At 43.3% G+C, this 14,359-nt stretch overlaps 1 protein-coding gene across 3 annotated transcripts; it reads left to right on the top strand.

Moving 5' to 3' along the window:
- LOC130457914 (mucin-16-like) lies at nucleotides 1–11,947 on the top strand. 3 transcript variants are annotated; one of them, XM_056820662.1, is made up of 11 exons: nucleotides 1–652; nucleotides 1,144–1,271; nucleotides 1,367–1,434; nucleotides 3,120–3,286; nucleotides 4,205–4,243; nucleotides 5,494–5,618; nucleotides 5,718–5,785; nucleotides 6,138–6,310; nucleotides 7,272–9,661; nucleotides 11,173–11,284; nucleotides 11,613–11,947. In XM_056820662.1, the coding sequence occupies exons 2-9, from the start codon at nucleotides 1,215–1,217 to the stop codon at nucleotides 7,382–7,384; spliced, it is 810 nt and encodes a 269-aa protein (XP_056676640.1). In that variant the 5' UTR covers nucleotides 1–652; nucleotides 1,144–1,214; the 3' UTR covers nucleotides 7,385–9,661; nucleotides 11,173–11,284; nucleotides 11,613–11,947. The 3 variants fall into 3 exon arrangements, with proteins under 3 accessions (XP_056676640.1, XP_056676642.1, XP_056676641.1); XM_056820664.1 differs by lacking the exon at nucleotides 4,205–4,243; XM_056820663.1 differs by having other exon boundaries at nucleotides 1–1,271.
- Nucleotides 11,948–14,359: the final 2,412 nt, after the last annotated feature.

Here is a 14,359-nt window from a genome sequence, read left to right as displayed (position 1 = left end):
GTGAGGCTGTTTCCTCGGCCTGCGGGGGGATGGGCTGCCGCTTCCCCAAGCTCCGAGAGCACAGACTTTCACTGAGACTTGGATAGCAGGATCCAGCCCGTGAGGCTGTCTTGCCCGCCCTGAGGGTTGCTGTTGTTTTGACCAGCTCTTTGCAGCGGAGGCCCCAGGCAGTAACTTTCACCCGGACCTACAGGCTCTCTGCAGCGGAAGCCCCAGGCAGTAACTTTCACCCGGACTGGGACTTGGGTAGAAGACCCTGAGGGTTGTTGTTCCTCAGACCCTGCTCTCTGAGCCCGGCACGGCTGCCGCTTCCGGGAGCCTTGGACTCTGCGCTCCTACCCCTGAGGTCCGAGGGATCTTGGGTTCTGGCTTTTAAGGGGAGCCATACCTTTTGAACCGGGTCCAGGTCCAGGAGGAGGGTTCCCAGGGTCTGTGCTGTTGATCGTTTTGAATTTCGGTGCCTTAGGAGCTTCTAGTTTGAGATCGGTCGGGAAGGGTTTTCCGGAGATCTGAACTTCAGCTTTCTCTAAGCCGCCATCTTAACCGGAAGTCCCAAGGTTTTCATTCTTGATTCTCTACCCTTCAGCTCCTATCCAGACCACAATCCCTTCAAGAATTTCCTCAGCTCCTTCACTACTGACCAATTCCTCAGGTACCATCACATATTTCTGACCTGTTTCTTGGGTAGTCTTAATTGAATTGGTCCCTTGGGAAGCTGACTCTAAGATGAGGAGGTGGGAGTTGTAGAGCAAAATTGTGGTGGAGGTGGGAGTGGGGAAGTGAAAGAGCTCTTCTTATAGATGCATCATTGGGAGTCAGTTTGGTGTTTTCCTTCCAGTAAAGAATAAGCCAACCTTCATTGGGTGTCCCTGGGTAAGCTGATGGATGTCAGAATGTTTCAGTGAATAGGGCATCCATCTAAAAGTCAAAAAGAAAAAATAACCATCTGTAAGATCTAGTTTGAAATTTCTCCTTTGACACTAGCTATGGGACCTTGGGCACATCCCTGAATCCTCCCTGGACTTCAGTTTCCTCACCTGTAAGATCAAGGGGTTAGATGTGCCATTCCAGATCTAAACTGACAATCCCATGATCCTCTATACCCAACTCTCAACCATGAAGGTTTCTCTCCTTCCCATACAGCATCTGGCAGGTTTAGCCTGGAGTCTTTTACCCTGAACTTCACAATCACCAACTTGCTCTGCACAGCAGACATGGGAGAGCCAGGTTCCCAAAAGTTCAACGCCACTGAAAGAGTCCTAGAGCACCTGGTGAGATTTCCCATTTCCTCTCCTACCTTGCTCCTCCCTGGGACTGAAACCCTTGTTTGTCCAGGTGCTCACTCATTCTCTCTTTTCCTTTATAGCTCAGCCCCTTGCTTGAAAACAGTAGCCTTGGCTCTGACTATTCTGGATGCAGGCTGACCATGCTGAGGTGAGATGGGGCCAGGTGGTCAGGGACTCAGAAGATGTGTGGAGCAGTCCTTTCCCCTGCACTGGCCCCAGGGCCACTTCTTCCCCACAAAGCCAAGAAGGCTACAGAGGCGATCTGACCTCTCTTTAGTTCAAGAAGCATTTAGCAGCTACACATCAGGTGCTAAGTAGACTGCTAGCTACTGGAAATAGAAAAACAAAACACTCTCTGACATCGAGGAGTTTATGTTCTGTTGGGATAAAGGAGGTACAATGTGTACACATGGGAGTCTGAGGAGGGAGAGAACACTGATGACTGGGAGATCTGGTAAAGGTTTTCCCTTGGTGGCATTTGAACTCACTTACTTGAAGGAAACAAAGTATTTCAAGAGGCAGCTAGTTGGTACAGTGGTGGATGGAATGCCAGACCAGGCATCAGGTAGATGACAAGTTCAAATCTGTCCTCAGACCTTTCAAGGTATGTGACCTTGGACAAGTCACTTAACTCCTGTGTCTCAATCTCCCCATATCTAAATATATAAAATGAGCTGGAAAAGGAAATGGCAAACCATTCCAGCATCTTTTACAAGAAGGCCTCAGATGGCATCATGAAGAGTCAGACATGACTGAAACAACTGAACAACAACAGCAAAAATATCCCATGAGGAATGGTCATTGTAAGCAAAATCCTGAAGAAAGGGGAATGAATTCTGAGATGCAAGAACATTTAATTGCCTAATTTGATTAGAATGTCAAGTGTATAATATGAACACCAGTTTGGCAAGGGAAGCCAGCTCGTCATGGATTTTAAAGGTCAGGCTAAGGAATTTTCATTTATTACCAGAGAGGAGAGAAAGCTACTAACAACCAAAAATCCCCTTTCCTTTCTGTCTTGGAATGACTACTAAATATTGGTTGCAAATCAGAAGATTTTGGTAAGGACTCTGCAACTGGAGTTAAGTGACTTGCCCAGGGTCACATAGCTGACACACAATCCTGGTGTAGGACTCTTTAGAAGAAGTGATTGAAAAGTTGTATTATGTGTTGAAAAGATAATTTAAAGGTAAATAGTTGCAGTGTAGATCTCATTCACTGTTAAGCTTTCAGAGGCAGCATGGTATAGTGGGTTAGAGAACAGGCCTCAAGGGTCAAGAGACCATGGGTAGCTTTGGAAAGCCAGGTCCAGAGATGGGAGGTTCAAATCTGGCCCTCAACTTCCCAGCTGTATGACCCTGGGCAAGTCACTTCACCCCAGTTTCTTAGCCCTTGTCTCTATTCTGCCTTGGAAGTGGCACTTTATTTAAGTACCACTTCTAATTCTAAGTAGCAATTCTAAGAGAGAAGAAAAGGGCTTTTGAAAAAAGAGACATGAAGAGCAGGGTTTGATTCCCACCTGGGTGACCTACTGGTTATATGATCCTGGGCAAATCATTTCATAGTCCCCAGTAATGGTAGTGTGAGGCTATACGTTTCAGAGAAGATGCTGCTCTGTATTAGTCAAGACAAATCTGCCCCCTCCTCTGCTCCAGCTCCTGAAATCATGAAAATGGCAGGTCTGGCCTCCCACTTTTTTGACAATAAGCTAGAACTCTACAAAGAAATGGATGACTTTGCAGAGCATTCATGGTGCCTTCTCACTGCAGCTGTCTTTGGCATGCCTACGTTTGCTAGATCCTTCACAGTTACCTCCAATGTGTCCTTTCCCAGGCCCGTACAGAATGGGACAGCAACCGAATTCCTGTGTGGCCACTGGAAAACTCCCGCCACCCCTAGCCTGGACAGGAAGAAGATTTACTGGGAGCTGAGCAATCAGACCCAAGGTATCACCAGGCTGGGTGCCTATACCCTGGACAATAAGAGCCTCTATCTCGATGGTGAGTAGCCAGCTCTGACCAGGACATACGCAGCTCCTTGACCTCCCTCGCTTGCTTCCTTCCATTCCTGTTAAGCCCTCACCTATTGAAAAAACTTTCTATGCCTCTGAGGGTGCAGCTTTGCCTCTATGGTTTTACCTGGTCTGATAGAAAGTGTTTTCCTATGAGGTGTTTAGAGTGTGAGGGGGAGCCGGTATCAGACCCCAGAAATAGGACCCTCGGTGGGTGGATAGCCTCCTGACCTAGAAACTCCGGGAATCTCTTTCACATTGCAGTGGTTAGAGGCACAACACGCTGCGATCTGAAAAATCTGTGCAAAATTTTTTGGTCCTCCGTTTGTACCAGAGAATATGACCGATTTCCCCTTTTTCTTTTATATGGTGTTTACATGGCCTTATCTGTATTCATGGAAAATTAATTAATGAAAATGAAAAGTAGTGAAAATAATCTGTACATTTTCAGCCTTTGTGTTTCATCTACTGCCTTCCTCATACTTTTCACAAATTTTAACTTTTGATGTATTTTAACATTAAAATATAAATTGTGTATATTGAAACATTAAAAGATAAAATATTGATATTATACCATATATAATATATTTTATGTGTTTATGAGTTTCTTGACTTTTTCTGTGTCATCTGCTTACCTTCTTGTGCTATCTGCAGCTTCCACAATACTCCCCCAAATCCCCTCTTAATTTCTTATGCCAATCCTATAATATATTGGAACCACAATTGGAAAAATAAGGAATATCGGTACTTTGTGAATCATCTCTCTTAGCCAGTGTCCCATATTTTTCCAAATTATTGGGCTTCAGATGCTCTCTCTTTTTTTCTCTTTAATCCTTTCTTGAAATCTCAGTTCCTTGCATTCAAGGCTGTTCTCTCCCTCCCTCCCTCTCTCTCTCTCTCTCTGCAGGATACAGCTATCAGATGAATCTTTCCTCCTCCACAAGTGGTGAGTATTTTCATTCTGGGAACAAACAAAGAACACCACTTGTCTGTCCTGACCCTGTTCTGATAGCATTCTAGGAAGAAGAGGATGAACCAGCAGTGTAAAAGAGAGAGGAAGACATCATGTCTTCTGACTCCTATACTTCAGTCTTTCCCAGTTGACTCAGTGGCCAAGCCCCAATGGGGTGTCAGTTTTACCTGTGTCTTATACACTCAAACCTTCCATGTCACATGGGTATTTGGTCCACAATTGTTAAATATCCGATTTCTCTTGAGCTGTGGCACTAACAACTCTGACTCCAACTCCACTGTCAATTTCTTTTTCCTTTTTTTTTTTAACTTTTAGCTTCTGTCTTAGAACCAATACTATGTATTACCACTAAGTAGTAAAGGCTAGGCAATGAAGGTTAAGTGATTAGCCCAAGGTCACAATGCTAGGAAGTGTCCGAGACCTGATTTGAACCTAGGACCTCTTGTCTTTAGACGGGGCTCTCAATTTACTGAGCCACCCAGCTGCCCCCCTCCACTGCCAATTTCCACAGGTATGGTCTGCCTCTGTTTTCATTCATTCTTTGGAAACTCTTGCTGCCCTTAACTGTGAGACAGAGATAAGAGATGTTCAGATCACAGATTTAGAGCTGGTAGGAGACTTTCAGATCATCTAGTCCAATTCCTGGTCTCATTTGACAGTTGAGGACACTAATGTCCAGAAAGGAACAGAGACTCAAGGTCATATAGGTAGGAAGCAGGATGGCTGGGTTTGGAACCTTTCTCCAAATCCAATATTCTTTCTTCTGCATTGCATTGCAAGAGATATTCCTCTGATTTATGGCTAGAGATTTCATGAAGGATTCATTAGTGAACAGATTCTGCTCAGTTTTCCTTTGAAGAAGAAATTGGAGTTTCAGCTAGGTGTCCTTAATGATGGTGATGCTCATCATCATCATCATTGTCTATCTAGGATTTTAAGGTTCTCAAAGTACTTTACAGATATTATCCTTTTGGATTACACATCTGAAGCTCAGACATGGGAGATATCTGTCCTTCCTATACAGTAGTCTGTGTTTGGTCATGATGCTGGGAGACTAGAAAGGGTGTGCAAAGTCTTGGAGATTTGTGGTTCCCTCATGGATGTGTTAAGAGGGCCAGAAAACTTCATTTTCTCCCGAAGGACAACACCTAATGGTGGTTGCTGAATGTGTTGAATGATGCACAGGCAACATCTCAGACAGAGCTCTCTCCTCTTTTTTGCAGCTGGAGGTCCCAACTTTGAGCCTTTCACACTGAAGTTCACCATCACCAACATGAGGTACACAGCAGACATGGGGGAAAGGGGCTCCAGCATATTCATCTCCACTGAGAGAGTGCTGCAGCGCCTGGTAAGACATGATCCTCTCCCATCCTTTTACTCAGCTGCCTTCTTTAGCCTGGGTATTGGGAGTTGATCTACAAGTCCCATTTCCTTCTCTCCTTTCTAGCTCAGTTCCTTGTTTGAAAAGAGCAGCCTTGGCTCTCAGGATTTTGCAAGCAAATTGACCTTACTGAGGTGAGAGCTCTGGGAGTCACTGGCCTTGCCCTCAAGCATGTATACATTGGTGGCCTCTAGAAAGATGACCTCAGCCTTTAGTGGACAGGCAGACTTTCCAGGCCTTAAATGAATTTATCCACATCCCCTTATCGATATAATGAATTCAGACTTGAAATTTTGGCAGTTCCCTCCAAATTCTCTAAAGTAGATCCAGTGAGACCTATGGCTGTTGCCCCATTTCACCATCATTACCATTTCAGTGTTTGCTTCAGACTTCATGGGGGTGGCTGTCCATATTTCAGAAGTTGTTACCAAGCTTCTCAGACCCTCTTTCAAAAGGTTTCCAGTGACCCTTTTTCTCCTTTCCCAGGCCTATGAAGGAGGGAAGAGCAACCCTAGTTCATTTCACTTGCATCCATCGGAGAGATCCTTCCAGCCCTGTCCTAGATAGAGAAAAAATTTACTGGGGGTTGAGCTATCTGACCTGGAGCATCACCAGGCTGGGCCCCTACACATTAGAGAAGGATAGCCTCTACCTCAATGGTAAGTATCCCCATTCAGGATATGCGTCTTGAGACATCTCCTTCATTTTCAGGAAATAGCCATCCTGCCCAAAATTTTCTCTGTCTCTTCCTCTCCCCACTATAATATAAACCCACTACAGAAGCAGGGTACCTAATGAAATAAGAGGAACAACCCTGACTCAGCAAGTGTATTCTCTCCCTCCCCCTCCCTCCCTCCCTCCCTCTCTCTCCCTCTTTTTCCTTCTCTCTCTCTCTCTCTCTCTCTCTCTCTCTCTCTCTCTCTCTCTCTCTCTCTCTCTCTCTCTCTCTCTGTCTCTCTCTCGGCAACTTGACTTCTCTATCTTCCTCTGCCCTGGCAGAGGAAATAGTTTATATTTCTCCCAATATGATTCATATCATTCTCTGAAAAAGGGAAGGGACAGACTGACCTAAGGGACGGCCTGTTGTCCACCCCGTAGTTCAGTATTTTAAGCATCAATTTCCATTGGAGTACTTAGTGACCTAGCCCAACACCTTTGCATATAGTAATAGTTCCATAAATGTTCCTTCACTGGTAAGTAGACCACGCCTACAAATTAACTTCTTTGTTTTATTTCCTAATTTCATTTGGCTCGGCCATCTTTCCCCTATCCCCTCTCTGTTCTTAGACCCATATTTCTTTGTTTTTGCTTACCTAGTTTTCAATGATGTTATGATCCAGACTTTTCCATGCTTCTTCCTGGGAAGAAGTTATCTTTTCCCTGAGATATAATGAGCCATCCCATATCTGGAAATGAAGCAATCAAGGAGACCTTTGTTGGAGTAGAAATTTATGTTCTGCTTGAAGTGCAACAGACTCCTGATCTGGACCCTTTCTTCTTCCTTCTAGCACCGGCCCTGATAATTTTACTACCTAATTGCCTAATCCTAATGGCCCCAGATTTCTCTCCTCAGATTTTTGTCTTTCCTCACATGGTGCATCTCTTTCTCTTTCTCTGTAGATTACAATCATTTGGCCATGGCCCCCACCAAAATGCGTGAGTGTCTCTATTGGAAAGGGAATAGTTACTTCATTTTACCCTTCAACTTCAAGACTGATTGGATTTCCTGGTGATAATGACAATAATACCATTCATATATTATTTAATATGTTATTTCATTTGATCCTCAATAAAACCCTGGGAGGTGGGTGTTATTGTTTTCTGAATTTTCCATATGAGGAAACTGAGACCGAGAGACATTAATTTCAGCTAGCAAGTACAGGAGGCAAAGTTCATACTCAGGTCTTCCAAACTCCCAAATCCAGCACCCAATTTACTCTGCTGTCCTTAATTTCAAGCCTCTCATTCTCTTTGAGCCCCAGTTTTCCTCATCTGGAGAAGGAAGGAATTGTATTAAACAGCCACTGAGGTCTATCTCAGCTCTATATTTATGACCCTAACCTTCCTATTAAGCCAGGAGAATAAGGAGAGCATGTAGTTTCCTAAAGATCGGAGCAGAAAAAGAGTGGATTGTTTCATACACTTAGTGTCTCTTTGTCTCATTCTCTTTTTCCCATGCTGAAAGCTTCCTATTCTCTCATAGCATTTCAGAGAGGTCTCTCCTCCACGGAACAGATCTGTCTCCCAAGTGACCAGGTCCAACAAATGGGATTCTGTTTCATTGGGTCATTCACCCCGAACTTTATTTTTCTCTTTTGCCATGTTGGGCTCACTCTCCCATGTTGTCCACTTTTTGGATTCCGGGTTATAATGAATGAAGTCCAGTCCTACGCAGTGTTAATAAGTATGTTCATACTCATTTGAATCCTGGGTTCATTCCCCTATTTGACAACTGGAGTTAGGCCCCAATGTGACTGTGTGAGCTAGTCAAAGACCTTATTATCCAAGCCCCTGATCCTGAATGACATCCTTCAGAAGTGATGAGGAAGGAATCCAAGAAGTGGCCTTCGCAGCTTTGGGGAAGTAGTGAGAAAGACTTCGGACACAGCAGGAAGCCTTTTAATGGATGTTAAATGACCACTTTTCTAGGATGTTCTTCAGCCACATGTGTTTTGAGCAGCCTTACAGCTTTGAAATTGTACATTTTGGTGATTCTGTGAAGAAAAGACTCCAGTTAAGGAAAGGGGACTCTAGATCTTTCTAGACCCTCTTGCCTCAGAGCCATGGCCTTTTGCTCTAATATTTCCTCTTCTTTTACTATAAATTGGATGGAGATGACAAGATAAACTGTCTTCAAAGTCAGTAAATTACTCAACAAACATGTGTTAAGCTCCAACTATGTATCAGCTACTCTGTCAGGTGATGGGGGTGTAGAGTCAAAATAAAAGGAAGCAATCCTTCTCTAAAAGCATTCACATTTTATTGTGAGGGATAACATCTATATGTGCATTGATGGGTGTGTATGATACACACACTTATGTAGCCCAAATTCAAAAGTCAATTCAAGTTTGATGGAAGAGTGTTAGCAGTTGGTAATAATCAGAAAGGAATCCCTTGCAAGGTGGTTTTGAAGGAAGAAAGAGTGATTCTATTGAAGAGGTAAGGAACAGTGCATTCTAGGCATGAGTTGGGGTCAATGAAAAAGAATGGAGATGAGAAATATAGTACCCTATGTGAGGAACAGAGAGAGTCTTGTTTGGCCAGACCATAGGGTGTGGGAAGGAGAATAGGGCATCACAAGGCAAAAGGTGGTAGTTTAGGGCCAAGTTGCTAAGGGTGCAAAAATGATTCTGGAGTCAGCAAATCTGGGATCAAATCCTGCCTCTGACATTTATGACCACTGTGGCCTTAGGCAAGTCATGGGAACTCTCTAGGTCTCCATTTCTTCTTCTATAACATGAGGGTGTTGGACTTGATAGACTTTGAGAGCCCATCTTGCTCCAGAATGTCTTCTATTTGATTCTAGAGGTGATAGAGAACCACTGGAGCTAACTGAATAAGTGCATGACATGGCTAGATCTTTACTTAAGGGAGCATGATAGAGATCAAGGATACTGGCAAGTCACAAGCTCACCTCAGCGCTATGGAACAGAGGAGGAGGAGGAGGATAAGGAGGAGGATTCACAGGTTGGAAGTATTTCTGTCAGTCATAGACCAGGCACCTCAGCTCCTTTTCTTATGCCAACCTTCCTCACAGGAGCTTGGGCATCCAGCAAAGGCACTGGATCCCATGGATTAAATCATTTGGTGAACTAGTGCATATTGAATTCCTCTCCTATAGGGCCCTGAGGTTGTACAGAGCATCCACAACTGCTCTGAGTTCTCTGCTTTTAGGTACAAGAAATTTCTGCCCACCTTGAAACATTTTCCTTTTTTTCCGGTTTTAGCACCAGACCCAGCAGTAGCACCTGGTTGTCCCCTGTGGGCCACAGAGCCTGGAGGCTCCCAAGGTAAGGAAGAGAGGTTGATTCTGTGTTCTGGCAGTGGTGTCAAACTAGATACAGATTCCTGTGCATTTCATATTGGCTAAAAAACTACAGATTAGCATTACCTATGTTAACGACTCTAATCTCTTTATCTTGTTAAATATCTCCCAATTATATTTTATTCTTATTCTGCCACACAGAGGACTTTGTGGGCCTCAATGTGGGCTATGAATGTGGCACCTCTGGGGGCCTATTCCCAAATGGAAAGTGGGCAAAATATATGCTGTTTAAAAGAAGAATGGGCCCCAGGCCTTTCAGAGGTGATGTCTTTCTAAGAAATAGGCACTTTCCAAACAAGGAAAGGGCAGAGCTGAGGTTGCATATCATCTAGAAGCCCTAAGTCATGAAGACCAGAGATTTAAGTTTTGAAAAATTAGTTTCTACCATTGAAGGATGTTCTCTGTGGGAATTTGGAATAAATCCCTCTGTTCCTATTTGAACAATAAGGAAACTATAGCTGATTTAGGTAGGAATTCCCTGCCCTGATGGGTTTTTGCCACAAGGATCCTTCACCCCCAGGTCCCTGTAGTGTCAGGGGCGGGGGAGCACAGGACTGATCCTGCCCCCTTTGACTTAGGATTTCCAAATCATGTTCACCACCAAGGCAAAGGAGTCTGGTGAGGAACCTCATGGTCATATGATGTGAAGGAGTTAGTGTTGTCTAACTTATAGAAAAGACAAAAGGAAGATATGATAACTGCTTCCAAGCTTTTGTAGGAGTGTCACATGGAACAGAGATTAGGCTTCTCATTATGTCCCAGAACAAGAAATCTAAATTGTAAATATGTAAATTATGGCTTGAGATTAGGAAAAGCATCCTAACAGTAAGTGCTGTCCCAAAGTGGAATAGGCTGCCTCGAGGAGTAGTGGCTGCTCCTTCATTGAGGACCATAAAGCATTGGTGAATGTTCATTTGTTGAGATCATTGTGGAGGGTTTGTTTTCCTCAGATAGCAAACAGACAAGATGGCCTCTGACATTCCTTACAATTTTAATACCGTCCAAGCCAAGAGATATCTTGTCTCCCTGTCTCATAGCTAGTTTTCCATCTTATAACATTCAGAGCTGATGCTATTAACTATCTTTCATTACAACTGTTTTTCCAATAGCTTCTGTGCTAACCACGTCCCCTTTAGTCACATCCCCTCCAGCTCCATCCCCAGCACCAACAGCTTTTTCAAGCACAACAGGTTCAAAGACACTGGATCTCTGGGTTATATCCTGGAAATCGTGCCATGCTTTACTCTGGGATTAGAGCTCAAGAGACATAGAGCAAGGGGGAAATTGGAAGACTGGGCAAGGCTGCTTTATGGGATGCATCAGCAGGTCTAGGATGTGAGGTTTTCATTCTAGGGCTGGGGTAGGTGGAGAGGGAATGGAATGCTGAAAGAACAATCAAATACAGGGTGTTAGTGGGTGTGCTGACTGGATATCCAGGATTGAAGTATTGGTATTCCTCTCCCTTTTTGGCCACAGCTGCTAGTTTAAGCTTCCAGTCTTTCACCACCATTCCCGAGGTGCTGTACACAGAAGATATGCATCTTTCTGGATCTGACAAGTTCAAGTTCACCAAAAGAACCCTGCAGCAGTGAGTCTGCCCAATCCCTTCCTCATACCCCAAAAAGTCTGCTTTGTTGTGAATCTCCCCTTACCCTTGTATTCTCAGGAAATTCATTCCTGTTTTGGGGGTATGGTTTAGAAGAAATTTTCTAAGATAAATATTCAATCCAATGGGGATCTTGGTTTAAACTATGCTCTCATTTATAGACATGATGGAAGCAATTCAGGCATACTTCAGGCAAACCAAAGGCCTTTCCCACAGCCTGAAGGCTATTCAGTTTCTATGTCTTTGTATCTGGGGTTCCTGTCATTATTCTTGCTATGTTTCTGTGTCACCATCAACATTTTTTTTCCAGACCTTTGAAGAATGGCTCAGAAACTGGAGTGAGTTGCCTGTACACACACAAGAGAAATGTTAGAAGCTCATTCAGAGACAAAGAGAAGGTTTACTGGGATGCAAAAAGAACATTTCACTAAGCTGGGCTTTTCCTCCTCCCTTGAAAGAGACAGTCTACTCAATGATGAGGAGCACAACAGAATCCCAAGCTCTTTCCTCTATCCTCATGCTACTTTCCCCTCCTCCTGCTAAATTTCCATTCTGATTCTGACCTTAATGTTCTCTCAAAGAATCATTATTTCTCAATACCCTTTTATTACACCAAACACAGAAAATAAACCATGCCCCTATCTACTTTCCTGTATTTTCTTTCATTTGGGATTTTCTGGGTTATTGTATTTTAGGTGCAAAAACAGAGACATCTGTTTCCTATTCTTTTTTTTAAATATTTTATTTGATCATTTCCAAGCATTATTCATTAAAGACATAGATCATTTTCTTTTCCTCCACCCCACCCCCCATAGCCGACGCATAAATCCACTGGGCATTACATGTTTTCTTGATTTGAACCCATTGCTATGTTGATAATATTTGCATTAGAGTGTTCATTTAGAGTCTCTCCTCTGTCATGTCCCCTCAACCTCTGTATTCAGGGAGTTGCTTTTCCTCGGTGTTTCTACTCCCACAATTTATCCTCTGCTTATGGTGTTTTTTTTTCTCCTAGATCCATGCAAATTGTTCAGGGACATTACACCACCACTAATGGAGAAGTCCATTACGTTCGATTATACCACAATGTATTAGTCTCTGTGTACAATGTTCTCCTGGTTCTGCTCCTCTCGCTCTGCATCACTTCCTGGAGGTTGTTCCAGTCTCCATGGAACTCCTCCACTTTATTATTCCTTTTAGCACAATAGTATTTCATCACCAACATATACCACAATTTGCTCAGCCATTCCCCAATTGATGGGAATCTCCTCGTTTTCCCGTTTTTGGCCACCACAAAGAGTGCAGCTATGAATATTTTTGTACAAGTGTTTTTGTCCGTTATCTCTTTGGGGTACAGACCCAGCAGTGCTATGGCTGGATGAAAGGGTAGATATTCTTTTGTCGCCCTTTGGGCATAGTTCCAAATTGCCCTCCAGAAATGGTTGGATCTGTTCACAACTCCACCAGCAATGGATTAATGTCCCTACTTTGTCACATCCCCTCTAGCATTCATTACGTTCCTTTGCTGTCATGTTAGCCAATCTGCTAGGTGTGAGGTGATACCTCAGAGTTGTTTTAATTTGCATCTCTCTGATTATAAGAGATTTAGAATACTTCTTCATGTGCTTGTTAATAGTTTTGATTTCTTTATCTGAGAACTGCCTATCCATGTCCCTTGCCCATTTATCAATTGGAGAATGGCTTGATTTTTTGTACATCAGTTTCCTATTCTATTCAATGCTTTTGCTTTTATTTTTTAAAGTCCCTTATCTTTTGTCTTAAACTTGAATCTAAGTATCACCTCCAAGGAAAAAGAGCTGTAAGGTGGGGGAGGAAGAGGCTAATCATTTGGGATTATATGATTTATGGGGAGTCACAGCAAGGATGTGTCTGAAGCCAGACCTGAGCCCAAGACTTTTCCATCTCAAGACCTGGCTCTCTATCCACTGATTCATTTAGCTGCCTCTATTCAATGTTGTTAAAAATAATTTGCAATTTCTGGGTCCAGAGCCAAGATGGCTGAGTAGAAGCAGGAAAGCTCAAAGCTACCATGAGAATCCTCTCCAACCAATGTACATTAGAAGGGAGGATAAGGGTGATGATTTGCAATGCTTAAACTTTCCTCTCATCATAACTGGCTCAGAGAGGGAATAATTACCATACTCATCAGGGTACAGAATCATATGTTACTGTATAGAAAAGTAGGAGGGGGGGGGACTCTGATAAGGGAAGAGGGATGGTAATAGGAGAGAGGGGAAAGTAAGGGGGAGATAAAAAGCAAGACTCTGGTGAAGTGAGAGGGAAAGGAAAAAGAACAGAAAGGGGTGTTATAATATTAAATAGGTGGTCACCAGGGATTTAATTCCAAAATCTCAAAATGAATTAGTAAAGTGAAGTGTAATTTATGGTAGTTTATTTTTACAATAGAGGGAAGATATTGAGGAAGAGAGAAAAGGGGAGAGACAAAGAAAGAAAGAGAGAGAGTGATAGACAGAGACAGAGACAGAGGGAGAGAGAGTGAGCTAGAGCTCCAGTTTCCTCTGAACCAGTTAGAAATTCTAAGGCACCAGTCAGGGGAAAGGTGTCTCAAGACAATAGGCCTTTCATGGAGGTTCATACCTCCAGGTAGGACAAGGAAGATGTCAGCCTAGACACTCACCACTGTGACTCTCTAAAAGGAAAGTAGTCTGAAGTCTCCTGCACAAGCTCCTCCACGGGTCCAGTTCCACAGCCAAGTATCTTCACTCCAAGTCTGACTGTCTATCTTCCAGTCTCTCCTCAAGTGTCTGTCTTCCCTCCAGCTCCACGTGACTGTCTTCACTCCAACTTCAAGGGACTGTCTCTGTGTGTCTCTTTTTCCACTATTTTAAAGACATTTTTCTGTTGTGTAGCTTCCCCTAATTTTTATGTCTACCAATCACAGCCAATGCTCCACACCAGAACTGCCCACTCTTTCACATTTGGGTCACAGACCTCCCACTCAATATATGAAATGGGTGTTCAGTTTTCGTGGTTAGTTCACACCTTTTTTGGTTAAAATGAAAAATGGGTAGATCT

The sequence above is a fragment of the Monodelphis domestica genome, chromosome 3 (assembly GCF_027887165.1).
Source record: "Monodelphis domestica isolate mMonDom1 chromosome 3, mMonDom1.pri, whole genome shotgun sequence".
NCBI classification, from domain to species: domain Eukaryota; kingdom Metazoa; phylum Chordata; class Mammalia; order Didelphimorphia; family Didelphidae; genus Monodelphis; species Monodelphis domestica.
The sequence above is the reverse complement of the archived record's forward strand: the minus strand, read 5'-3'. Positions and strand labels throughout refer to the sequence as shown.

Excerpts from the sequence above, each read along its gene's own strand:
- LOC130457914 (XM_056820662.1), top strand. The coding sequence starts at position 1,215 with ATGGGAGAGCCAGGTTCCCAAAAGTTCAACGCCACTGAAAGAGTCCTA. Across the intron at positions 3,287-4,204 it reads TAAGAGCCTCTATCTCGATG|GATACAGCTATCAGATGAAT; the intron begins GTGAGTAGCCAG and ends CTCTCTCTGCAG. Across the intron at positions 5,786-6,137 it reads AGCAAATTGACCTTACTGAG|GCCTATGAAGGAGGGAAGAG; the intron begins GTGAGAGCTCTG and ends CTCCTTTCCCAG.